Below are 26,245 nucleotides of genomic sequence, written 5' to 3'. Positions count from 1 at the left end.
TTTGTAGCCTAACACGAAACATTTTGTGAACCGCTTGTGTTGTGAATTCCGTGAAACCTTGGATTTAATAACTGGTTGACCCTCCTTTCGCAGCAATAACCTCAACCAGCCGTGCTGCTGCTCCAGTTTGAACTGTTCTGCCTGCGGCTATGGAATCCTGACCTGTTCACCGGACGTGCTACCTGTCCCAGACCTATTATTTGACCATGCTGGTCATTTATGAACATTTGAACACCTTGGCCATGTTCTGTTATAATCTCCACACGGCACAGTCAGAAGAGGACTGACCACCCCTCATAGCCTGGTTCCTCTCTAGGTTTCATCCTAGGTTTTGGCCTTTCTAGGGAGTTGTTCCTAACCAACGTGCTTCAACACCTGCAGTGCTTGCTGTTTGGGGTTTTAGGCTGGGTTTCTGTACAGCACTTTGAGATATGTACGAAGGGCTATATAAATACATTTGATTTTGATTTGAACCAAACGTTTTCTGTAGCTGCGGATCAGACCTGCACAACGGTCAGGAAGAACTTTGGACCATTCCACTTTACAAAACTGTTTCAGTTCAGCAATATTCTTGGGAAGTCTGGTGTGAACCACTCTCTTGAGGTCATGCTACAGCATTTCAATCGGGTTGAGGTCAGGACTCTGACTGGGCCACACCACAAGGCGTTTTTTGTTCTGCTGAAGCAATTCTGTTGTTGATTTACTTCTGTGTTTTGGGTTGTTGTCCTGTTGCATCACCCAACTTCTGTTGAGTTTCAATTGGCTGACAGATAGCCTTACATTCTCCATCAAAATGTCTTGATAAACTTGGGAATTCATTTTTCCGTTGATGATAGCAAGCTGTCCAGGCCCTGAGGCAGCAAAGCAGCCCCAAACATTGATGCTCCCTCCATCATACTTTATAGTTTGGATGAGGTTTTGATGTTGGTGTGCTGTGCCTTTTTTTCTCAACACATTGTGTTGGGTGTTCCTTCCAAGCATCTCAACTGTAGTTTCATCTGTCCACAGAATATTTTGCCAGTAGCGCCGTGGAACATCCAGATGCACTTTTGCAAACTTCAGACGTGCAGCAATGTTTCTTATGGACAACAGCACCATTCTTGTTTAGTGTTTTACGTATTGTAGACTCGTCAACAGAGATGTTAGCATTTTCCAGAGATTTCTGTAAGTCTTAGCTGACGCTTTAGGATTCTTCTTAACCTCATTGAGCATTCTGTGCTGTGTTCTTGCAGTCAGCTTTGCAGGGCGGCCACTCCTAGGGAGAGTAGCAACAGTGCTGAACTTTCTCCATTTAAATAGAATTTGTCTTACTGTGGACTGATGAACATCAAGGCTTTTAGAGATACTTGGTAACCCTTTCCAGCTTTATGCAAGTCAACAATTCTTAATCTTAGGTCTTCTGAGATCTCTTTTATTCGAGTAATCAGGCAATGCTTCTTGTGAATAGCAAACTCAGAATGTGTGAGTGTTTTGTTGGTTATGTTGGTTAGAGCTGCCTTGCCCTATCTTGTCTCATTGATTGGACTCCAGGTTAGCATACTCCTGACTCCAATTAGCTTTCGGGTAAGTCATTAGTCTTGGGGTTCTTTTCCCAACCTACAGTGTTAATGGTTCAATATAGACAAGAAAAATACATTAATTTGTGTGTTATTAGTTTAAGCAGACAGTGTTTTCTGTTATTGTGACTTAGATGAAGATCATATCAAATTTTAGGACCAATTTATGCAGAAATCCAGGTAATTCCATACTTTTTCTTGCCAGCACTCCTACTCGGAGAGGCTTCATGAATACAGGCCCTGGGTCGGTACTCACAAAGTGTCTCAGAATAGGAGTGCTGATCTAGGATCAGGTCCCAGTCGCTATGATCTGAAAGGCAAAACTGATCTGAGATCAGCACTCCCCCTCTGAGACGATCCATCGTCATGATCCTAAGGTGAGAGGGCTGTCAATATAGACCTGTATGGTTCTCGCCTCCATGTGGTCCACTTATGCAGTGCTCCCTGCAGACGGGAGAAACCTGCACCGGAACATTCATAGCTATGACAAAGCATCAAGATGGATGCTGCAGATAACAGTGGGCCAAACTAACAAAGCATAGAAAATGAGTCGTCCAATGGGGATTATCAATAACAAGTTTTATGTGCCAACAGAGGAGACCTGGTGAAAAGTGAGACTTCAGGGGGGTTGGAATTCAGGGGTTCTTGGAAACTCAATTACAGGCCGTTCCCGCATGTCGTTTCAGGAGATCTCTGGAACTTGTAATGATTTTATAGTGGGGTCGGAGTGGAGGGCTGTGCTAGGCTTCACACGGCCTGGGTTCCAGGGGACTGAGCTGACCCTTCCAGACACCTTACCTTCGAGCTCCAGCCAGCCTGTCTGTCATCCCTCATTCCAGGCAGAGCTCACAGTAAAGCAGGGTAGACGGCGAGTTCATAGGGGGAGCTTGTGCGTAATCATCGATGTCTCTATCCACATCAACTGAGCGTGTGTGAGTTGAGATTCCCCTACTGCTTACTCACCAAAACATACTAGTCTGATCACCACCACTGAACTCTGACTGAACCTGTCATAGATGTGCTATTATGCTGCCCTGGACGCTGATGTGCTGAACCGGCACGTCCCTTTCTTAGAGAGGGGCTGTCAGTGAACGATAACTCTCCGGATTGGTGACTGGTACGCTTCTTCCTGATACCCCTGCCTAACTCACACACTTCACCGCTCTAGGTTGACCTCTGACCTAGGGAAGCTAGCAGAGAGGAAGGGACGGCATTACGCTGGGCCTCAATCATACAGCTAGGACTGATGGTGTGGATGTGTGTGTGTGTGTCTGTCTCCTGGTGAAAGACTGGGATGGACTACTTACGTAGGATGTGACCCTCAACCAGCCCTAACAAAGAGATGGTACATACAGACCATAACAACCTCTAAACAACCCCAGAGCTTTCTACATCCCGCAGAACATTTAAGAAGCCAGAGGGGACAAAAAAACTACTGAATTGCAATAAACTCCCCTGGTGCCTGAGAGAAGTACAAGAGGACATGGACAAAACAAAATGGCAGAAAGAAGACGTGTTTTTCCAGTAAAAAAAACAAACTTTTATTATTTGTCTAGAGAACAGGCTGTGGTGGGTGGAAGTCAATGGAGGAGTAAAACCAGAGAGATGGGGCGGAGTCAAACAGACCAGGGTTGAGACCAGGCGGGTGAGATGGGGTGGCACCCTCTGTTTCCATAGTTACAAGGCCAAGGCTCCCATTGGGTCCCAGGCAGGAAGGACGATGGGCTCCTTCTGCATTACTTCCAGCACCTCGGCGGCCAGGTACTTCTTGTCCACGACCACTTCGTACACGTATTCAGAGAACCACTCGTCGGTCATGATTAGGTAACCTGCACACACAGATACATTGGGTTAAAGTATAAAGTTAAAGACCTGATGAAGGTGTATTGATAATGTTGGGATAAGATCCATTCAATCAGTGGAGCGTCAAGATCACCTATGAGCTGCTGGAGTTTATTTTTAATAATCATTAGTCTTGATTAACACCCGTCTCTAAGACCAGGCAGTCTGAAATCCATTAGCTAACAGCTTACACCAGTGACTCACTCTGTACTTCAGTGGACTGCCCAACACTGAAAGCAATGAGTGCGAGTGTTCTGAAGTGTGAGTTCTGATAAGAGGGGCGTCCGTCAGCACCCCTGAACTCCGGCCTATTGTTCCACAGGGAGAGGAGGAGGGAAGGATGGACCCCCACCCTGGACCACCCCACCCTGTCTGTCTGTTCCACACAACACCTGGGTTCAAATATGATTTGAAATCTTTCAAATGCATGGCTAGGACTGGTTTGCTTTAGCCTGCATGGAGTGCTAGGTGGGCTGGGTTTGCACTTTTGGGACATTTATATTGGTTCCATTGCACCAGGTAAGCCAAGCTAAAAGTATTTGAAATGATTTCGAATAGTATTTGAACCCAAGTCTGTCCCACACTTCAGTTGTCAACTCGCACACCCCAGCCCGATAAATCTCCAGATTACAAGGGAGGGACTGTCCCACACACATCCTTTTATTAATTAACACAGCATTAGGCCACTTTATCCTGCTCCCCCTCAAAAAAACTGACTAAAGAATGTCTCGAATGCCACTTCCTCCTGCTCTAATACATTTTCATAACAAGCCCAGAAACACAACCTTCAGTATACATGATCCTAATCACAAACCTTGGCCCTGAGAACACGTACACACACAGGCCATGGCCTCTCTCGCACAGAAAGGGTGGCAGAGAGTACATCAAATCATAAAGAACTGCATATTAAACACTTGATATGAAGAGATTAGACCAGCGAGAGCAGGATTTTTAATGACAAAAGGCATTCCTCATACATTGTTCTAATTTATCTACAAGGGCAATAGGCCTGTCTGAACAAACTAACAACCCAGAGTACAGACAGACAGGAACAGATCCAATCTGTCCAAATGGCGATAGGAGAAGACTTGGTATTTGAGCAGGCACGGGCAGGTTCATTTTGGCACGGAGCAGAAAACACAAACTTTTCTTATTGGACAAGTCCAGGCAGTCCCTCCCTGTTTCAGACTGTTTTCTTCCGTTTGGTGCCTAATGAACATAGTCCTGTGGTCATGCAGGACTGTGTAACGGTCAGAGCTGGGCACTAGACCAGGTTGTGACTATTGTTTGACTTTCCTCTAATCTCTGGACCCAGGCAGAGTATTCAGAGCGCATCACTCCCCCGCTGAAAAGTTGAGTTGTCGATGACGTCACGAGAACCACGTATAAACGTGCCTGAGCTCAAAACAACACCCCTGATTCTGTGTGTTCAATCTGAGTCTTCTTCCTTTCCAGGAAAGACGTGTGTGTGTGTGTGTGTGTGTGTGTGTGTGTGTGTGTGTGTGTGTCGGGTGGTGGTTTCGTATAGCGTCATTATTTGTCTTACTGGGGACTGCAGATGTGTCCTACGCCGTCTTACAGGGAGAGCTGTGGATGGAGTTTAACTCAGATGAGCTGTCCTGCCTAAGATAGAACAGTACAGCTGAAATGTCGTCAACAACACAGGCCGTTTCCATCGTCTCCTTAGTTCGCGAGAATGAGACAATTATTTTCCAAAACCTATCTGCGATGACATCACCATCCCACATGTAATAGCAGATTGTAATAGCAGATAGAAAGAGTATGTTAACAAGGGGATCGCAATAGCCAGGACAAATGTTGTTTCTCACTATACCAAAGTAGTTGTAAAAGGAGTGGTGCAGAATCCCAGAGGCATCCTCTAGCCTATAAACAATCTGTCACAAGGGAATATCAAGTCAGATTGGCCCACATTTCCCATATTTGTATAATACCGTGTAAAAATACAGATAGATTATGATGGCCTTCGAGTGCACTATCTTGAGAAAAGCCCTGGTGTTTGAAGGGGTTGGGCAGTTTGTACCAGGCACCACAGTGTTAACCTAATTAGGCAGGATCCTCTTGAGGGAAACAAAATATTACAGGCAAATGGAGGGATGTTAACCCTCGAAACCTTACAAACACACATTTTCTCCGTCCGTCGTGGCGTTGACAAGCCCCCCCCCCCCCTCCCCCCAGTCTCCAGCTGTCAAACAAACAGTGCTCTCCACCGCCGCCCTCCATACCGTTTGTTTTCAATAACTTTATTAATACATCCGAGGGAAACGAGAGCGGATATGAAGGCTTTCGCCCATCTGCGTGGATGTTTATGGAATGGGATATGCGTGAAATACAGTTGATTTGAAGAGGCTTTGGTGGTAGGACTTTTTTATAGTCTCAATATGCAGATAACATGAAGTCGTTGACCCGAATGTTGTTACTACATAACAGAAACCCGAATAATCTGCACTGGAATGTAGAGGGATGGAGACAGAGAAGAGAGAGTGGGGGAGGAGGGAGAGAGAGACGGGGGGGGGGGGGGGATAATTACATATTTTGATTAAAAAGCCATGCAGTCCCAAGTAAGGTGGGTTCAGTATTTGTTTCCTTTCAAATGTTTTAGCGGCGCTTGATGGAAGAAAAATACTATCTGAACCCATGCCTGCGGTTTGACAGTGTCGGAGTCTTCCACACAGAGGAAGTCTGGAGGTTTAAACAAAATGGCGCACTGCTGTGTTGTGAGAGGGACAAAGGGCCGTTGTCTGAGTAGGGGAAACAGCCCCGTTGATGTGCTTTCTCTCCCTCCTGGGTTCATAGCCTTAACAGACAAAGCTACGGTAGGGGGCCAGACATGAGAGGATGCCGTAAAACTAACCCCAAACCAAAACCAGCCCTGCACACCAGAAGTCAATTATAAATTCATAACAATGCCAGGCGGGTGGGGAGGGAGCATTTTTCCCCTAATCCTACTTCAAATTCAATCGACCTGACAGGAAATTCAACTGTCCCTGTGATTGTACACTAAGCCCTGTGGTGTGAGAGAGGGAAAAGAGACGAGGGGTCTGGGATTTCACATAGCTCGGCTCAGGCGGACCTAGAGGGGCTCTCGTGTTGCGAGAGGCGTCACAAGGCTGCGTGAGAACGGGCCCTCTCCTCCTCTGACCTCTGGCCGACTCAGCGCTCTCACCTTTATTCCCACGGTCGTCCCCCCAGGAGTTCTCCACCCTCCACTTCTCATAACCTCCATCCTTTTCCTCCTGCTAGAGAGAGGGATGAAGAGAGAGAGAAAGAGAGAGGGATGAAGAGAGAGAGAGAGAGAGGGATGAAGAGAGAGAGGGAGAGAGACAGAAGAGAGAAATCAAAAGGTGTACAATTTTGTACTACCCGATAAGGAGGCGGGATGCACCAAACAAATGGAGAACAAGTCCAAACAAGTCTGTCTTCTGCTTTACGCCTGTCATTCATGGAGTACATGGTACATGATGATATATACAGCAGATTATACAATATGTTCATCACTAAGAGAAGAGTGCAGGATCCCCAGTGGGGTGCAGGGCAGGACTGGTAACTCCTATGCTGTGTAGCCTAGGGCCCAAATACTGTCCAGCTGTTCTGAGGGGAAGGAGGAGACAGCTGGGGTCACTTACGGGGGGGGGATTTACAGCCATTTTAAATCCTGCAACCGATTCATACGACTGTAAACACACACTGGATGCCTTTGGTGCAGAGTCACTGGGAAACACTCAAATGCGGTGCATGTGTAGTGTGTGTGCGTGCTACCTTGTCGGTGACAGCGGTGAGGATCATGGCGTGTGTCATGAGGGAGTCTCCGAAGATCAGCCTCTCTGCCTTGGACAGGTTCTTTACAGACACCCCGAACACCAACTCATGGTTGAACCTGAGAGACGGGGAACACGGGGAGAGACAGGATGAGATCACACACACATCTGATTGATAGTGACTTATACATAGGATGTTGCTACAATTATACTGCCCTACCAAGCAAAAAGGCAGTAACTTCTATTTACCTTGGTTTCATAGTAACCTAGTGCAGTTACTGCTAATATGACTCCCATTTTCTCAAAAACACAATACGAGGCAGGATTTGTCCACATAATTAGGCATGTATTTACCGTAGCAAAAATGACAAATGAGCAGTTACTTCCTTTTTTGCTGGGTAGGGCAGTATGCTTCTCTCTCATAATACTCACACATTCATGTCATTGATGCCCAGTTTGCCATGGAAATGCTTGCCCACGTCACAACCAAACCACACAGCCTACGAGTGAGAGAGAAACAGACATTACAGGCAGTCTCCCTGCATACCTACTCAGTTCTCAAACACAGCCTTCGTCTAACTTCCCGGACACGTTCACACACACACACCCCCCCACACAGTACCTCTCCCTCTTTGATGGAGTCCGCGGCGGCCTTTTTGAGTAGCTGGATGGGCTGGTTGTTGTACAGAGTGTTGCGTCCTCCCACCATGTTGCCCAGGAACTCAACGCTATACAGCTTCTCATAGGGGTTCTGAGGCCGCGGGTCATTCACCAGACAGACCTGTGGTGGCGGGGGAGCGAGACCAGGGGTCAGACTCAGCTCATCAAGTACCACAGGGAGAGAGGGTATGATCATAGAGAGGTTGCTGTTCCTGGTCTAATAGAGACAAACGGGGCGCCGTGTTTTTCCTGAGTCGGAATAATGAATTATGATCAACTCCGGTCTGCATGACACAAAGCCTATATTGATATTTGATTCAAATCAATCAATAAAGTTGACCTTGTCCTGGATGTTGTAGAGGGGCTTGACCAGCTCCTTGTAGAACTGCTGAGGGGACAGGGGGCCCATGCGGTGGAAGTTCTTGTCCTTGTCTCTGTATTCCCAACAAACGGAGTCAGGAGGGCTGCCCAGACACACACTCGCCACCCGGAAGACCTGTACGCAGCACACGCACACGAAAGAAAAACTGAAAAACAGACCCGATTTGTAAAAAAATTACTTAGGTTAGTCATACATTACCACTATAAGACACCGACAGCACATTGATATCCCTCACATAGTCTCGAAAAGCACCATTGTAAAACTCGAACTCTGGGACCAAAAAGAGCTTAACAGTAGTGTGAGGAGGATATCCGCCCTGCCAAAGCCCATTCCCTCTTACTCTGCCTGGCTATAGGGCTCGTTCTTCCTGTCGTTGTGGCTTCTGACTGTGTTCCCCTGGTGTACCTCTGGCCTCCATCAGTCTGTTTTGACAGGGTTCTCAGAATAAGCCTTCCTTAAACTGATACAGCAAATCTCAGGAATGTCCCTCTAAGGAGGCCTTGCCATCCTATGTCTATTATCTAACCGGGTGTTCTGGTGGTCTGAGAACCCCCTGCATTTTCTGTCTTTGATAATGCTGCGGCCGGCTGCCGATCACAAACAGGCTTAAAAATAGCACGCTAACTCACAAACTGGCACGTAGGAAGTCCGACCGCGAGTATACGAGCACACATACACAATACACACAGACACGCACTTCTACATATTTACAAGGACTTCCCATTGACTCCCACTATTTTCATTTATTTTCAGCAACAAAAAAAGTCCAGACAAATTAAACTCCTCATAGGGTTGAAAATAGAGCTGGGGAATTATTTTTGGCCCCGGAGCTCTTCACCAAAGCAGAGACACTCAGGGGCCGTTGCTGCTGCACTTTTCCACTGTGTCAACTACATTAACTACTAATAGCATTCCTGTGTTCAGGGTGATCGTAGTCAACTATTCCCACACAGGCCCTTGTTGTAAATTAAGAATGTGATATTTGACTGACTCAACTGGTTAAATAAAGGTTAAATAAATACAAATATTTTCAACAAGACAGCACACCAGGTCACATTCCCAGACCCTCACCTTTCCCAACACACAGACAAGACAGCCTTGAAGCTGAGCCTTGAAGACTCCAGGTTTGTTTTCACTGTCCCATTGCCCCACGGCGCAGACTAAATGCCAGCGGTGCCCATCCCTGCCCTGAATTTAACCGGCACGGACCCCAGATGCCCCGAACACACAAACAGGCCCCTTCACCCCGTGCCCTCGGCCCCTGTCCCACCTCACATCCCAGTCTCCTCCTCGCCAGGTTAAATAAACGCACCTGCCCGTCCAAACACAACAGAGCACCCATGTAGACCCGGTGAAAGGAGGCTCTTCACAAAACAATGAGACAGAGCCCCACTGACGTCAGCAGGCTGCAGCAGCACAGCCCTCAGTGAGTCAATATTGAATCACCTGCCTCCAAAACGGACAGGCGAAGATGAGCACGAGACACTGGGTGGGCTGGGCACGTCTCCATTAGAATCATGTATATAGCACTACCGCCAAGACTCTGGGTACTGTCTCTTCTGTCCTGTACCCGCTAAAATGTTGATTATGAGTGGACATTTTCCATTGTATTCCTTCACGGTGTTCACCCACGGTTCATTTCTCAGCACTAGTACAGTCCTCCTCATTACTAGGCTACCGAATCTCTTACAGACATCCAACCAATCCTGTTGGCTCTCTCCCTCTCAGGACACAGAGAGCCATCCATCAGCATGGACAAGCAGAGGCCAATAGGGCCATGTGTGGGGAGCAGACGGCCCACCCTCCCTTCCTGCCACCCTACCCTGGCCCTTCCACTGAGGACAGACACACTGCGTTTAGGATGGAAGGGGGAGAGGGGCGATTTACGACTGCTGGACCATGTTAGACCAGATTATTTAGAGACTGCTTGCCTTCTTTTTAATGTCTGTGTCACTGTCAGTATATCTTCTGACGTACACTACGTAGGTCCTCTCCCTCCCACTCCAAAACACTGCTTCAGTGGGTGGGCGGAGCTGGTGACTGAACGCAAAACACAACAGAAAGAATCCCACGCCTGCAGTCTGTCAGGGACTGGTTGCTGCGGGTTTGCCCTGCCCGTTTTTATCCGTTTGGTGCCTAATGAACAAGACCCTGTACTTATAATCTACAGAAAAGCCCTGCAAACCCATTTAATTTGAACAGTCTCAGCAATTAATAGATGTTGGAAGATCTTCTAGATCCACAGCCAGCACCCCCCCCCCCCAGCAGTCTGTGGGACAACGCAGATCATATTCTTGTGTCATGTGACATGGATGAAGCCCAGGTGTGGGTAATAAGGCCTGTAAATGGCCGGCGAGGCATCCGGCGAGGCTGCGTGTCTCAGCGGATCATGCTAGCCTTTGAGCGTACCTACGTAGCATGTGTTTGCATGCTTGGCAGTAAACACTGGAGCACCTGCAGCACGACAGCCAGTTAGCATCAATGCTAAAGCAACACACTCGCTCCATCCTTTCCTCCTCGGCTCACGCATGCCTGTTTGCTTGTTGATTTACCTCCCGTTGCCCAAACAGAGGGAAATCAGCTCGTTAGGAGAGAAATAAACAAACAAAACAACAGCACGCCACACTAAAACACCTTGTGCTGGTAACTGTGAAGGGCGGAACCTGCCAAGGCCAGTACTCACACAAAGCGTCTCAGAGCAGGAGTGCTGATCTAAGATCAGTTTTTTTCCTTCCGAATCACAATGAATAAAAAGATCCTGGATCAGCTCTCCAACTCACGCACGCTTTGTGACTACGGGCCGGCTGCTTTCGAGTCAAATCCCTGGGACACAGAGCCTAGATGAAACTGTAATGCAAGTGACCCGTTCGAGAGAGCAGCTGGGGTAGAAGAATCGGACTGGGGTTGATTGAGACTTTCTGGCCTTGTAAACAGAAAACACATGGGGTCATTACAGATTGTAACAATGTTGTTAAATTAAGAAATATGAGTTTATGAAGTGTGGCAGGCAGCTTTTCAGCGCTGGCAAACGAGCCCACACAATAACAAACCCACCCACAGCGACCTGCTGCTTCAGCCAACGCTGAGCCAACACACTTGGCTACGTCCCAAATGGGAACCTATTCCCTTTATAGTGCACTACTTCTGACCAGAGCCCTCTGTCCTGATCAACAGTAGTGCACTACATAGGGAATAGGTTCCCATTTGGGATGTACATAGCCACTCTAAAATGTATCATGTCACTCAACTCACTGTCCAATCAATTACTCCTTACAATCTACAAACACAGCACTCAAATTGAACACAGTCACATGTGCCTGAAGGAGAATTTCTATTCAGAATGTCCGACGCCCAGATAGCCACGTTCTATACAGTAGAAGCAGCATAGGACTGTTTACGATTCCGTCTGCATGACGCAGTGCCACATGTACCGGACCGAATGAGCAGAGGATGTGAGGAACGTGTGTGTAACAAAGTACGTGTGGTCGTGTGCTAGCAGTCGGAGGTGGTTTACATGTGTACGTGTGTGTGAACTTGTAACCGTCTCCCTGTGTTGTGCTCTCCTGCACTCCTGCACACCTGTGACTGTGCTTCTGCAGAGAACAGGACATTAAAAGGGAGGCCACGGGTCTTTGAAGCTGGCGTGTAGCATGGTATTGCAGCCTCTCTGGTTCTCAGGCCTGTCATGTGGAGCCTGGATGGGAGAGAGTGATGGTCTCCAGCCCACCATCACACAGGGAGCGTGCACAATCTCAGACCCTCCCCACCTAAAGTAGGCCTGACATCCCCTGGCTTAATGAGGGCCGGGTCTGGGGGCTTTGAACACACACACACACACACACACAAACCTTAAATGTAACCACAGACACACGCCACTTCTGAATATACACACGCACCACTTCTAAGCATACATAGAAACACACACATGTGCAAGTACACACCAACACACAAAAACCCACAACCTCTCATACTTGTGTTTACATGGTTTGTGTGTGCAGTCTTATGAACCCAGCACACTGCAATGTGTGACAGTTCTATAGAAGGCACATGCAACACTCCGAAAAGGACTGCAATACTCTGTAATTGAACATGACATGTTTTAAATGACCCGAGCTGCGTCCCAAATGTCACCCTCTTCCCTAAATAGTGCACTATGAAGGGAATAGGGAGCTATTTGGGACGCAAGCCTACTGTGTCAACACAACGTGCTGAGTGACGAGCACACAGAGACGTTAATTAATGAAAAAGGACCCGACTAACTGATCACAGCCGACAGAGTGTATTCCAGCCTAATTAATTATGGCTAATTTGTTGGCTCGCTAGCTAGTAGCTAATCAAAATCACGGCACAACAGTGATGTTTCACTTGTCGCAAAAGATGCCAAGCATAAATAGAAGCCCGGAAGCGCAGTCAACGCACCCTCCTCTGTACGGACGCCCACGGGACGAGAGGAGAGGCACTGGTTACCCCTCACCCTCCCGGGTCAACATCCCCCTTTCTCTCCCTCCTCACACTCCCCCTGGCTGTCAGAGCTGCGTTACACTAAACAAACTACTACCAGGTGGACAAACACTTTAACAAAAAAAAAAACATCTCTTGGTCATAGAAGAACTGCAACGATGGAGAGCTGGAAGTGTTGCACAATCAGAACGGACTGTAGCTAGTGGACTGTAGCTAGCGTACTGTAGCTAGCGGACTGTAGCTAGCGGACTGTAGCTAGCGGACTGTAGCTAGCGGACTGTAGCTAGCGGACTGTAGCTAGCAGACTGTAGCTAGCGGACTGTAGCTAGCGGACTGTAGCTATCAGACTGTAGCTAGCGGACTGTAGCTATCAGACTGTAGCTAGCGGACTGTAGCTAGCAGACTGTAGCTAGCGTAGGGCATCCAAACAAAACCACTCCACACAAAAGCTACATCCTTTATGTAATGTTCTCTCTTTGGCTGTGTGATATTGACTGACTGGCCACACGCTCGCACACACACACACACGCTCGCACACACGCTCCTCTGTCTTAAGTGGTGCTGGGAATGTTGAGACATTATGACTTCCTCTCACAGTGAAATTGCCTTACGCCATTTAATGTCAGGAGCGTTGTGATAAAGATCTTGTTTACGGAACATTCTGCCACCAGGTCCGTGAGGCGTGTGTGAGTGCACGTGGACACACACACACACACACTCTCTCTCTTTGCTGCCAGAAGTATAGAATCACAGGCCGTCACCAGTGGATTATTAACAATACAGACCCTATCACTACAGCCATTGTTGCTAACTGTGTAAGAGTTGGGTTACGCAATGTTATCCAGCGCTGGGAGGGGCTTGTGATTATAGTCCTAATTCATTACTACTGATAAAGCAGTTTAACAAAAGAAACAGTCATCGCTATTTGGACATTTATAGCGGTTCCATTTCTAAGCCTTCTTATGTCATCCTGATTGGAGGTAGAAAACTAATTAGGGGAAATATAGCTACAACCAATTCCAACAGCGGTGGTATGTAACTATCAGGCCTAGATATCAATCTGAACAGAGGAGGGCCGACCCAACTGTCTGACAGTCCCACTTTAGACTTGATCGAGGAATCAGTGGTGTGCTGAAAGTCAATACAATATCAAGTCAACGGTATTAGATTGGGTAGTGTACTTTTTACACACACACACACACACACACACCTTTTGAATCAAACAGTAGCCCTCGGTGTGCTGCTACAACAGGCGACAGATAGACTTTAATGGCCAAGATTTGATTTGAATTGAATGGCCAAAATCTAATCTGAAATCAAATATGGCCTAATAATAACTGGAGCTGTAATGGTTATTGTCCTTGCCTACCCAGTACCTGCCGTGTTAAATACATACAGGCGTGTTACAGCATGTGACCTATTTCCTCCCTGGATGGAGCACAGATCTATGTGCTGTTACACAGCCCCCCCTGGAGAAAATGATGCAGTCCTACAACATTATTGAAGTACTGAGGAAAACAGTGTGTGTGTGTGTCTCTTTCCCTAACATGCGCTTACCTCCTCAATCATGGTGTCCATGGCGTCAGACAGCTCGGCTTTAGTGGAATCACTGGACACCATGTTCCGCAGTCTTAGACAGTACTCTCTCAGCTGAAAGCCAGGGAACATTGGCATGACATACTGCACAGCGAACTTCATTACCTCGTGACATTGCGGTGCATGTCGGGTTAGGGTTAGTTATCTGGGTCTTCTATAAGAAAACAGACGACACCTAAATAAAAGGTGGATTCCGCGCTCTTTCCGTGGTGTTTCAGTAGAGTGTATATTCTCGCACTGTCTTGGTATGAAACAGGAGGACTTGGTTTCGGTGTTGTATTACCACACAAGACATCTTTATGAATCAGAATGTTGTAAAAATGTGAGTAAACCTACCTTGTGATTGAGGATGTCATTCATTCTCCGTGAGGCCTCGGAGCTGTGAGACTCTGGGAAGCATTTCTTTGGGATAACTCCGTACTTTTCTGATGTTCAGGGAAAGATAATAATAAATAGATAAATATATACACACACACACACACACACACAATTTAGCAGACGTTTTTATCCAAAAGCGACTTACAGTCATGCGTATATACATTTTACATATGGGAGGCCCCAGCGGGAATCGCACCCACGACCCTGGAGTTCCAAGCGCCATGCTCTACCAACTGAGCCACAGAGGACCACAACGTTAAAGCTTTGCCCATTGGCTCTGGTCAAAAGTAATGCACTATATAGGGAAGATGATGCTAGTTGGGACACAGACTTGATCTGAGCCACAAACCTGACTCATTAAAACAGTGGAAGAGCAAGCACATTACGTAAAGTGGCACATATAGCATGCAATTACATAGAATGTCTAATTACAGAGAATTACACAGTTACATAGAATGTCTAATTACAGAGAATTACACAGTTACATAGAACGTCTAATTACAGAGAATTACACAGCAACTATAACATTAGTAACTCACCTGAAACAGAATCTAGACAGTTCCAGTATAAATTTATAAAAGTTACAGTCTAGTTATACCGTGAGTCCTAAATGGCACCCTATTCCCTATGTATGACCCCTGGTCAGACGTAGTACCTGATATAGGGAATAATGTGCCATTCAGGACTCACAGTATAACTAGACTGTAACTACTCGGCAGTGGCTGTTTTACTGCAGAAAATAAGCAACATTTATACTGGAACTGCCATAATGACATAGCATAATGCAAGTGTTGCAGCAACACTCCCCCGATCGGAAAACAACAGGTGTGAACTGACCAATGAGGTTGACCAGCATATCCCACTGGCCGCCGTCGTTGGTGGGATTGGAGAGCAGGAACTGGACCAGTCTGCCATCCACAGGCTCCTTCCTCTGGGCTGTCTCCACACAGGCCTGCAGGAAGTAGTAGCACCGCTCCACCTGAAGGGTGGGGAGAAAAGGGAAATGATGGGGGGGGGGGGGGGTCATGGTGACGTCCAATCAGTACAATATTGTCCAGTGTACAGAGCGCCACACACAAAGGGGGTTTAAGGCAGACGATGAGTCTAATAGTACTAGAAATACACACCAACACCGTTTACACCCTACCGCTGAAATGTAAACAAACACTGTGTATATTCCAGTGGCTGTTGCTAAAAGTTGCCCAAATTAATACATGTGATTTGAATAAGACGAACAAATGTGGTCTTACCTTGTCCCAGAAGAAGAGGTAGGACTGACTGAACTCAAACTCTTCGATGTTGAACTTTTTCATGAAGGGAAGGCGCATGACGTTGAGGCACGAGAAGATCCAGCATCTCCCTGAAACAAACAAATCAGCACAGATGACTATGGAACCGTGTATATGGGAGCAACTGTTAAGACATACGTGTGCTTCAATGGTTGCTTGCCAGATGGCTCCCTATCCCTTATACATAGACACGTAGTTAGGCCTCTCTGTGGTTTTGTCATTACAGAAAACCATATAAAATGATGCATCAACAACAACAAAAAACGCAGCAATGAGAGAGAGCAGTGTGTTTGGGGACGGCCGGGTTGTCAGTCAGAAAAGTTGGGGAGGTAGGCTAATCAACTTCTGAGACAATGTATCCATCTTCAACCATAAAAAAAAAGGAAGAACAATGCTTCGCCGACCTCCTGTCTCCCCACTCCACGGTTGAGTCCCAAATGGCACCTTATTCCCTGTGCACTACCCTATATAGTGGCGTCAGGCTAATGGGGATCCTAATAAATCAAACATTTTTACTAGAGCCGACAGGGCTCTGGGTCCAACATAGTACACCGTGTAGGAAATAGACTGCCACATGTCTGCTCAGGTGCCGAGGCCTATTCAGTTCATTTTAGTATGGAAGCAGCATCTAACACTATTGTATAGTCTTTGTACATGGCCAGGCCTCTGAAGTAGATGCAGATGCTGGGTGTCAAATATATTGGCACCCTTTATTTCAATGTCTTCAACCAAAAAAATGTGGAAATTGAAAAACGTTGTGTTTATACGTGTATTTGTTTGATTTACAGCTGCAAAGGACTTTAAAAAAAAAAGTATTCTCTCAAAAATGGCCTGGACTAAATCATCTGTAATTTAGGTGGCTACAGGGTATAAAAAAAAAAAGCCAGTCAACCAGTTTGAAAAGAAAAAACAGAACATTCTGTTCCATTGTAAAATATATTTGACCGTATCTGTAAGTGTACCTGAGTTTTTCTGATTGGTGATAGGCTTGCCCTCTGTGGGGATGGAGTGCTGGAATATGTGCACGGTGTCCTGGACCGTCTGCCTGTGCAGACACACCTCCAGCGGGTCGATGCACGTGGACACATTCTGGGCCAGCAGGTACCTGGGCTCCGCCCGCAAACGCTTTACAAAGGAGGCAATCTTCTCCTGACTCAGACCTGAGGAGGATAAGCGAGAGGTCGTAATTCTTAAGGAGACAGGGTTAGCCTGGTTACCGGTTGGTTTATGCTCTCTTGCCAACTTCTGAATGGAATTCTCATGCCAGACATTGTTTGGCGTGACAAGGAGTTGGCAACAGAGCAGAAACAGATCTGGGACCAGGCTAGGACAGGGTTTATTAGAAATGGAAACAGTCTGGATGAAACAAAGTGGTAAAGAGCTATAATATAGGGAGGGTGTTATTTGTGTTTGACCTGGCAAAGAGACAATGGGTTCCTAATTGTAGCGGGACAGGACTAATAAAGTTGTACTGTATTACTGTTGGAATTGTCAACAACGTGGCAAAGGGATCTTTCAAATAATGCCTTGCCCCGCCCTCGTCCACTCCACACCAGACAAGGTGGTACAAAACTGTTCTCATCCTATGTTCACAGGAATTATCCATATACAGTGCCTTCAGAAAGTACTCATACCCCTTGACTTACTCCACATTTTGTTGTGTTACGGTCTGATTTCAAAATGGATTAGATAAATGTTTTTCCCTCACCCATCTACACACAATACATCATGATGACAAAGTAAAAACATGTTTTTAGAAATGTTTGCATACGTATTGAAAATGAAATAAGTACTCCCACCCCTGAGTCAATACTTAGTAGAAGCACCTTAGGCAGCAATTACAGTTTAGTGTCTTTCTGGGAAACTCTCTAAGAGCTTTCCAGACGTGGATTGTACAACATTTGCCCAGAATTGTTTTCAAACTTCTTCCAAATTGGTTGTTGATCATTGCTTGACAAGATCTGAAGATGATTGTCTTAGATTTTCAAGTAGATGTCAAAACTGTAACTCAGCCACTCGAGAACATTCAATGTGTTTGGGCTGACCCCATTTAGTCAACTGATCAATTATTCGGTCGATAAGCCGTTGGTCGCCCGAGACTTCTTTAGTCGAGCAGTAGCAAAAACAAAATCATAGTGTACCTGTCTGATTCGCACCTGTCTGAGTGGACTGAAACATTGTGGAGGCCGTGGGGATGACAAAATCCATCACTCTATGACATGTGCTACTGAAATTGTACATGGCAATATTACGTAAGAACAAGTGTGGAACACTAATAAAAAAGTATATTAGTTTATAACAAAATGTGCTTTCTCCCGCAATGGATAGCGGCCGCTGTCCTCGGTTCTGAACCATCAGTGAGCTGTTGAATCGGCTCCTTTTCCTAGACCATGTTGCCATGTGCATAACAATACGGAAAAGGCAACAGCGGAGTCAGGAGGCGAGAAAACAGCCCTTGCCTTAACTGTCTAAGCAAAGCAAACCCAAACTGAATTGTCTATAATCAACAGCCTAACTGTTAAATGTGTCTGGCTTTAATAAATCACCCATAAATAAAGTATATGGAAAAATACACGTGTTAAAATTTTGACCAAAGAACAGACGACTCTTGGTCAACCAAGCCCTACTATGTTCTTGGTAAGCAACTCCAGTGTAGATTTGGCCATGTGTTTTAGGTTATTGTCATTCTGAAAGTGAAATTCATCTCCCAGTGTCTAGTGGAAAGCAGACTGAACCTGGTTTTCCTCTAGGATTTTGCCTGTGCTTAAGTCTATTCCATTTATTTTATATCCTGAAAATCTCCCCACTCCTTAACAATTACAAGCATACAGATAACATGTTGCAACCACTACCATGCCTGAAAATATGCCTGAAAATATGGAGAGTGGTACTCAGTAACCGGGGTGGCAAGGTAGCCTAGTGGTTAGAGCATTGGACTAGTAACCAAAAGGTTGCAAGTTCAAATCCCAGAGCTGACATAGCAATGCTATCATTCTGACGTTCTGCCTAGGAACAGTTAACTGACTGTTCCTAGGCTGTCGTTGAAATAAGAATTTGTTCTTAACGGTCTTGCCTAGTTAAATAAAGGTTAAAAAAGCTTAAATTAAAAACTCTGTAATTCTTTTAAAAAGTCACCATTGGCCTCATGGTGAAATCCCTGAATGGTTTCCTTCCTCTCCGGCAACTGAATTGGGAAGGACACCTGTATCTTTGGATTGACTGGGTGTATTGATATACACCCAGAGTGTAATTAATAACTTCACCATACTCAAAAGGGATATTCAATGTCTGTTTTTTTTTACCCATCTATCAATAGGTTCCCTTCTTTGTAATAAATATCAGCCTGCGCAGAGAAGCACGAAATTGAACTTCTCAACTTTCTAGAGTTTTCCCTGTCAGTTAACATTATGAACATTTCCCTTTACTGAATCAATGCAATATTAGCCACTTTCAATACAACAACAAAATGAACTATGCAAGAGATTTTGTTGTAGGCAGAACACATCTCAGTAGGATTCTATTGTATTGACAGGCACGACTCAGGCCCGCTCTCTACACAGACCGGTGCGCCATAACCAATCAGAGCTGCAATAAGACTATATGGAAATCGACCATTGCCATATATGGATATGTGCCATTCACTTTGAACTGGACTGTGTTTACAGCATGAGCTGTCATAAGAAGATGTGCTTGTTGAGATCAAAGTGAAAGATAAATGTAGCCACGTGTGCACATTTGTTCATATCCTTTGCTAGTTTGTGAGTTATTAGCCCAGGTATAGATCATTTTTAGTCAGCAATGGGGGAGTGATTGCTTCCTACAAGAGCACAAAACACATGCAATTCTAGCCACCTTTGAAAAGTGAGTCAAGAGCTTTTTTTGTCTTAAAGGGGCAGTGTTGTATTTTGAGATATGCTTGAATAAGCTAAGGAGCCAATAGGTAGCATCATTTGCCTGATTCTCTGTAATAATGGTATGGGAATAATGCTACATTTATTATTGTAAAGTAGTTTCTTGCATCAAACACCTCCTTGTCTGAAGGACAACTGAATAAACACGTTAATGTCAAGCCCTGTATGTTTTTTTTTCAAAAGCCTCATGGAATGTAGGCCTACATTGAACACCACACATTGGCTGCCACTGTAGACTGAATGATAGCACTGCTATATTTCCATGATAAAATGTTAGGGATGCATTTTCTCCATTGTTTCTGATGGTAGGTCACTCTGGTAGACCTACATTATGATCAAATAGCCACAGTAGCCTACTTGGCCCCAGTTAAAACTGCAACTTAAAGCAGGTACAGCCTCAGTGTTCACAGTAAACACGTGCAGGAAGTTGCACCAGATTTTCACAATGTTCAAGTTTGCACTCAGCAGGCCTGAAATTTGCTCAGTGCCTAAAAATGTAGGGAACATTGGTGTAGGCTAGTGACAAAATAATAATCTATTTAACCCACTTTAAATTCAGACTAACAACAAAATGTGGAAAAAGTCAAGGGGTGTGAATACTTTTTGAAGGCACTGTACTATATATGTGAAACTAGAACTCTGTAGTAGTGGTACACTGACAAAATAATACTGGTGTGTGATTCCATCAAATACTGAACAGCAATTAAAAACAGAGAAGACCATTGCTTAATCATGCATACTGCATGACTCAAGCCCTATTGCTTCTGGTCCTTTAGGCTATTTTCCATGACAGAAAAGTTTAAATATACTGGCCATTCCTGGGGTGTATTCACTAGTCCACACCATAGTAAAGAATAGCAAACATTGTGCATTAGAAAATATTTTAAAACAAAAACGTGTTATTATTTTTGACAAATTGAGGTAGATCCCTCCCTGTTTGCTACAGGGATTGACAAACTCACATGCCTCAATACTCCAACTTTACCACTCAAGTTGGAGAAGTCATACCTAATTTCCTGCTGTCAGCTTGCTACAGTAAATGGATAATAGAGACCCTATTATGAAGACACTGATTTAATCAGTGTACATAACCAAGAGGGGTGTGTCGCCATACAAACGCAGGGATAGGCTGATAGCCCATTCCAACGCAGCCTCCACATAATGGAAAAGCTTGAATGGGAATGACTGTCAGTGTCAATTTAGTTTTGTATGGAAAGGTGCCACACTGGTGTCTAGCGTGACTTGCAACTTTACATACGAGTTGTTATATAGCTTTTATGACTGACTTAGCATATTTTCTAGTCTTTGGGTGCAAGTCTTTCAGAGATCAACAAGGTACCAAATCACACCATAAGATCAAAGTCTATCACTATAAACCCGGAGTCATATTGTGTCAAACATCCTTCCCAATCTGGTAGCCTAATGTTTAATGGTGCCAGGGAGGGCATCAGCTTTGCACAAATCAGTATTGGGTTGGTCGTGCACTGCCTGCTTGTTGACAAACACTGCTTCCCACTTTATTAAAGGGAAGGCAGGAAGGCTAGCCATTAAGAGCTTAAGGTCGCTGGTTCAAATCCCGAGCCGGTAAGGTGGAAAAGCTTCCGTTATTCCATTGAGCAAGGCAGTTAAGCCCCAGCAACAACTGGTCCCCAGGTGCCGATGACGTGGACGTCAATTAAGGCAGCTCCCCGCACCTCTCTGATTCAGAGGGTTTGGGTTAAATCCCCTTTATTGACTAGCACTGGATAATGCTCTCCTAAAAAGTTGGTTAGAAAGAAGGCACCTCAACTTGCTTGCTATGTTAACTGACTGACTGGCTAGCTAACACAGTTAGCTGTCAAGCCGATAGTTGGCTAACGTTACATAGTTAGCGAACGTTATCTAGCTAACTAGTTACTAGTAACCATAAACTTTTCTGGCATTGATAGCTGGGAAGACGTTGGGTGGCTGTGCTGATGTTGGTCGGCTAACGTTAGCAAGCTAGCTAACAATATCTGTCATGTCATTAGCAAAGTGAAAATACACATAAGCAACTGTCTGGTTAGCTAAGCTATGTTACCTAACTTAGCTAGCTAATGGTCTATCTGAAAAGTGATATAAGGCTAGCTAGCTAGTCGGCTAACGTTAGCTAGCTTGCTAGACACTAGCCGGGAACGCAAATTAACCTCACATGCTGGCTATACAAGTGACAATGAATGAAATAAGAGAAAGTAACACACTACATACCAGTCTCCATGTTTACGAAGAGGGTTAGCAAGTGTTTCTAAATATCTTTAAAAGTCACCGGCTCTTTGTTTTTCTCATTCGCCGACAGTCAGTCCGATCAGAGTTCCGACCGGAAACAGGAAACATAATTGTTACAATGTAACCCCAAGTCCCACCAGTGCCTGTCATAGCTGTGGAGTTACATCATACACCAATTGAATGTATTATTTTGATAGGTTTATAATCCTGATTTTAAAGGAGTTATTCATTAAATTAAATTAAATTGAGTTTCAGTCAGAACTGTTTAGGATTTGATTAATATTAAAAGACTATGGCAATTGAATGGACTGATTCGTTTTGTCACTAATAGTTCCTCTGAAATAGAAATAAACACCCTTGGCATAACAGTTTCAACAGCTTACCGATCACTGTACCTGTACACAGCCAATCTGTAAATAGCACACCCAACTACCTGATCCCCATATTGTTACTTATCCTGTTGCTCTTTTGCACCCCAGTATCTCACGTCATCATCTGCACATCTATCACTCCAGTGTTAATGCTAAATTGTAATTATTTCGCCTCCATGGCCTATTTATTGCCTTACTTCCCTACTCTTCTACATTTGCACACACTGTACATAGATTGTTCTATTGTGTTATTGACTGTACGTTTGTTTATGTGTAACTCTGTGTTGTTGTTTTGTCGTACTGCTTTGCTTTGTCTTGGCCAGCTCGCAGTTGTAAATGAGAACTTGATCTCAACTCGCCTACCTGGTTAAATAAAGGTGAAATACAAAAATAAATTTAAAAAACATGCCCCTAAAAAAAACTATGCCCGAGACTGGTGAGGACATGAGACCTCATATTAGAGGATCATCAGAGTCAGTACAGTTGCTCTATACCAAGTTATTCAGTTTAAATGTGACAATCATTGTGGAATGTATGTATACCGTTCTTATTATTCCGTAATAACTCATTTTGTTGCTCTCATTTTACAGTTTGAACTACCTTGCGGTTGGCCTGAATTGGTTCGAAATATAGCCTAGGTTGGATAGAAGCAACAAGGAGAATTACTTAACAACATGGTCCATGCCATTACACAATCTTCCTTTGAAATAGAAAATAATTTAGATTCAATGTACAGACACAATCAAAAACATACACATTCAACACACTCTCTTCTTGGTTTCCATGGAAATGTATTCTTCAGTAAATGTAATACTGAATGTATTTTCTATGAAAGGAGTTAATAATTGTGCCCAGCCCACAGATTTCAGTGTTCAGCCTGAGGAAGGATGTGATTTGCCTTTTGGAGTTGGAGTTGGAGAGAGAGAGTGTGTGTGTGTGTGTGTGTGTGTGTGTGTGTGTGTGTGTGTGTGTGTGTGTGTGTGTGTGTGTGTGTGTGTGTGTGTGTGTGTGTGTGTGTGTGTGTGTGTGTGTGTGTGTGTGTGTGTGTGTGTGTGTGTGTGTGCGTGTGTGCGTGCATGTGTGTGTGTGCGTGCGTGCATGTGTGCGTGCGTGCGTGTGCGAACTTCCTTCCTTACTTCCAACTCGACTGAGGCAGCTGGTGGAAACCATTTCGCAATTACGGAGAGTACACTCCCAATGAGGGGGAAAAATGTCATGAGAAAGTGAGAGAACAATTGAAAAACGAAGAACAATTTATATACGCCTGGTAAAAACACAGTAGTTATTGCGCTGATAATGTTCGGTCCAGCTTCCTGAGGCACCAGGACATGTCTTGGGGCTGCTCTATGGAACCCGGCATGAGCTCATACAGGGGAAAGTAACTGGAAGGGGAACGCTGAAGAAAAAGATACTATTCTAAGGGAAAGAAAGACATGTACAACTGTCTGTTTCTCTCATTGACCTGTCTATGCATTCTCCCGGGTAAGTCCAACTACTTATGTTTAGGATTCCTGAGAGTTGTGGATATAACCTTGGTTTTAAAACCAGAAGTAGAATGACCAACAAGCACCTGAAACAGCTATCTAGGATGTCACTCAAGAAACGAAAGGACAAGTAATCAATCAAACAATCTAATCTAATTTGATGTACCATCTGCTTTCCTACAAGAGAGGGTTCATGGGGAATAACTACTCTCAATTAGTTCTCTCTCATTACTATAAATGTAGATTGCTGTTAGGATATTCATTGCTGTAGATGCTGCTCCTCTGTTGTCTAGTGAATTGTTTGTATCATATTTATGTGTTCACTTTTTTTCAACTTTTGTTCCCTCAGGTCATGATGCAGAGGAGTGTGTGACTTCTATCTTGGCAAAGAGAGGTTCTGTTAACGTACCAAAAGGGGGCACTCTTTCCCTATCCTGTGTTGTTCAGCATTGTGGAGATGATGGCTGGACAGGAGGATGGGGTCTGTCAACAGAGGGACAGTTCCTTCTCTTTAGTCCCACTCCAAGGCATCATCTCTCCAACGTCACGTTGACAACCAATAGAACCCGTCTGCTCATGGACATCCTCAACGTCAACCAATCAGATTATGGAATGTACCAATGCCAGATCACCTGGGTTGAGGGATACACCAGTGTTGGACATATGACACATGTGAACATTACTGCAGGTACATATGGTCCTTCTATGGTTAATACATTTCATGCAAGTAATGTACAGTATGTATTTATTTTTTTTACCCCCAAAATAATAAACAATCACAGAAAAGAACCACTCCACATTCCGAGATGACAAGTAGACTGGTATGTGCTCTGACATCATTGATTTTGCTGTACCCTTTCTCTGTAGCCACACCACCCACATCCGTGTGGAAGGTCTATTCCAGGGTGGCGGTGTATGTAAGTACCTGTTTGATAATCACCCTGGTAATCACCCTGGTTTTGGTTCTGGGTCTGGCTTGCCATAGAAGGTCAAAGGTCCCGTCTCAGCCCCCACCAATACCACCGCCGAACCCCCCGCCACGCTCCCGAAGCGCACGCAAGGACAAGCCCCGTAAGACATCTCTTTCTTTATCGATACAATTTCATAACATCTTGCTGCAGTGTGTTGACATGCACATTTCTACCACAGCACTGTACATGAACTTGCTATCCAATTGTACAGTTGAACGTGTCTACTGCTTATTTAAAGGCCAAGTCTAATGCTAATTTGTGAAGTGCCCAATTAGGTGTGCATTAATTCTGCTTTTGACTCATATCTTTTCTTTGCAGCCACACCCAAGCCTAAACCAAAGATAGAGGTGCGTGTTCTTTGAATAATGGCTTCTGAATGCCCTTATCCTTTACCTTTTTCTAGAATTCTTCCTCGGGCTAACTTGAGTGTCTGTTTTCTTGCAGTTGGTCTATGCAGCTCTTTCAAAGGGCTGCCTTGAACAGCCGAATCCTAATCCTCAACGAGAAGCTGCACAGCCCACAGTCTACTCCTCTCTCCGCTTCTCCTGACTCAGTCAGACTTTTATATTGTAGAGACCTTAACCCATCTCCTACACACTGAGCACACACTGGTTGAATCAACGTTGTTTCCACGTAATTTCAATGAAAGTACGTGGAACCAACGTGGAATAAGTGAAAGGGAAAGGGGGATACCTAGTCAGTTGTACAACTGAATGCATTCAACTGAAATGTGTCTTCTGCATTTAACCCAAACCCCTCTGAATCAGAATAGACGTTGAATTGACGTCTGTGGCCAGTAGGTAGTGACCTCGTCAAATGGTTGGATCTCTTGGCATAAAGGCTTAGGCGTTGGCTTGACAGTCGCTGGACCCGGGTTCGAGTCCTGACCCAGGCTATCCCCTGAATTCACTACAATATTCACCTCCGCATGGAACAGACTGTTTTGACCAAGTGGTCACATTTCAGAGCTCTGGATTGAATGATTTCAGATGCGTTCTGTATTTTATATGTGCCATGCAGTGACTGCTATCCACGCACTCAGCTAGATGATGTGATGCCATGTGAAAATCATCTGAGAATATAATCTATGTTCAATGTTCTAAATAATGTGTGCAACAGTCTTTTATTTGTTAACACTGTAATTATTATGCAATTGGTGGAAACGACTTTCTCTGCCGTGTGTTTTAATAAACAAACCAGAACTGATGTTCCATACCAAAGTATTGTCACTGCTAAGCAAAGTAGAGCGACTTGTATTAAATGTTTCCCCCTCCAAACAATGTTCCATGTAAAGCAGACCTGGGTTCAGATACTATTAGACATA

The 26,245-nt window shown here is 44.8% G+C and overlaps 2 protein-coding genes across 3 annotated transcripts; one reads left to right on the top strand and one right to left on the bottom strand.

Moving 5' to 3' along the window:
- Positions 1 to 3,070: 3,070 nt before the first annotated feature.
- Positions 3,071 to 22,207, bottom strand: LOC109905516 (bleomycin hydrolase). Of its 2 annotated transcripts, none has more exons than XM_020502918.2 (12): positions 22,078 to 22,207; positions 16,903 to 17,100; positions 15,902 to 16,011; positions 15,489 to 15,630; positions 14,610 to 14,698; positions 14,235 to 14,327; positions 8,175 to 8,330; positions 7,797 to 7,955; positions 7,607 to 7,674; positions 7,176 to 7,293; positions 6,583 to 6,655; positions 3,071 to 3,385 (listed from the first exon to the last, which is right to left on the bottom strand). In XM_020502918.2, the coding sequence occupies exons 1-12, from the start codon at positions 22,085 to 22,087 to the stop codon at positions 3,234 to 3,236; spliced, it is 1,368 nt and encodes a 455-aa protein (XP_020358507.1). In that variant the 5' UTR covers positions 22,088 to 22,207; the 3' UTR covers positions 3,071 to 3,233. The 2 variants fall into 2 exon arrangements, with proteins under 2 accessions (XP_020358507.1, XP_020358508.1); XM_020502919.2 differs by having other exon boundaries at positions 6,583 to 6,652; positions 22,078 to 22,206.
- A 1,117-nt stretch (positions 22,208 to 23,324) lies between these two features.
- Positions 23,325 to 26,136, top strand: LOC109906054 (uncharacterized). Its single transcript, XM_020503708.2, has 5 exons — positions 23,325 to 23,948; positions 24,300 to 24,638; positions 24,818 to 25,021; positions 25,240 to 25,268; positions 25,366 to 26,136. The coding sequence occupies exons 1-5, from the start codon at positions 23,900 to 23,902 to the stop codon at positions 25,468 to 25,470; spliced, it is 726 nt and encodes a 241-aa protein (XP_020359297.1). The 5' UTR covers positions 23,325 to 23,899; the 3' UTR covers positions 25,471 to 26,136.
- The last annotated feature ends 109 nt before the right edge of the window (positions 26,137 to 26,245 follow it).

Source organism: Oncorhynchus kisutch, linkage group LG15 (assembly GCF_002021735.2).
Source record: "Oncorhynchus kisutch isolate 150728-3 linkage group LG15, Okis_V2, whole genome shotgun sequence".
In the NCBI taxonomy this organism is placed as follows: domain Eukaryota; kingdom Metazoa; phylum Chordata; class Actinopteri; order Salmoniformes; family Salmonidae; genus Oncorhynchus; species Oncorhynchus kisutch.
This window is presented reverse-complemented; position numbering and strand designations above follow the sequence as displayed.

What these genes read in the sequence shown, in the direction of transcription:
- LOC109905516 (XM_020502918.2), bottom strand. An exon ending in TGGACACCATGATTGAGGAG is followed by an intron (nt 8,331 to 14,234) that starts GTAAGCGCATGT and finishes TGCTGCGTACAG; the next exon opens with GTCTTCCGGGTGGCGAGTGT. An exon ending in ACTCCATCAAAGAGGGAGAG is followed by an intron (nt 7,675 to 7,796) that starts GTACTGTGTGGG and finishes TCTCACTCGTAG; the next exon opens with GCTGTGTGGTTTGGTTGTGA.
- LOC109906054 (XM_020503708.2), top strand. Translation starts at nt 23,900, where the DNA reads ATGTACAACTGTCTGTTTCTCTCATTGACCTGTCTATGCATTCTCCCG. An exon ending in ACATGTGAACATTACTGCAG is followed by an intron (nt 24,639 to 24,817) that starts GTACATATGGTC and finishes CTTTCTCTGTAG; the next exon opens with CCACACCACCCACATCCGTG. An exon ending in CGCACGCAAGGACAAGCCCC is followed by an intron (nt 25,022 to 25,239) that starts GTAAGACATCTC and finishes TTTTCTTTGCAG; the next exon opens with CCACACCCAAGCCTAAACCA.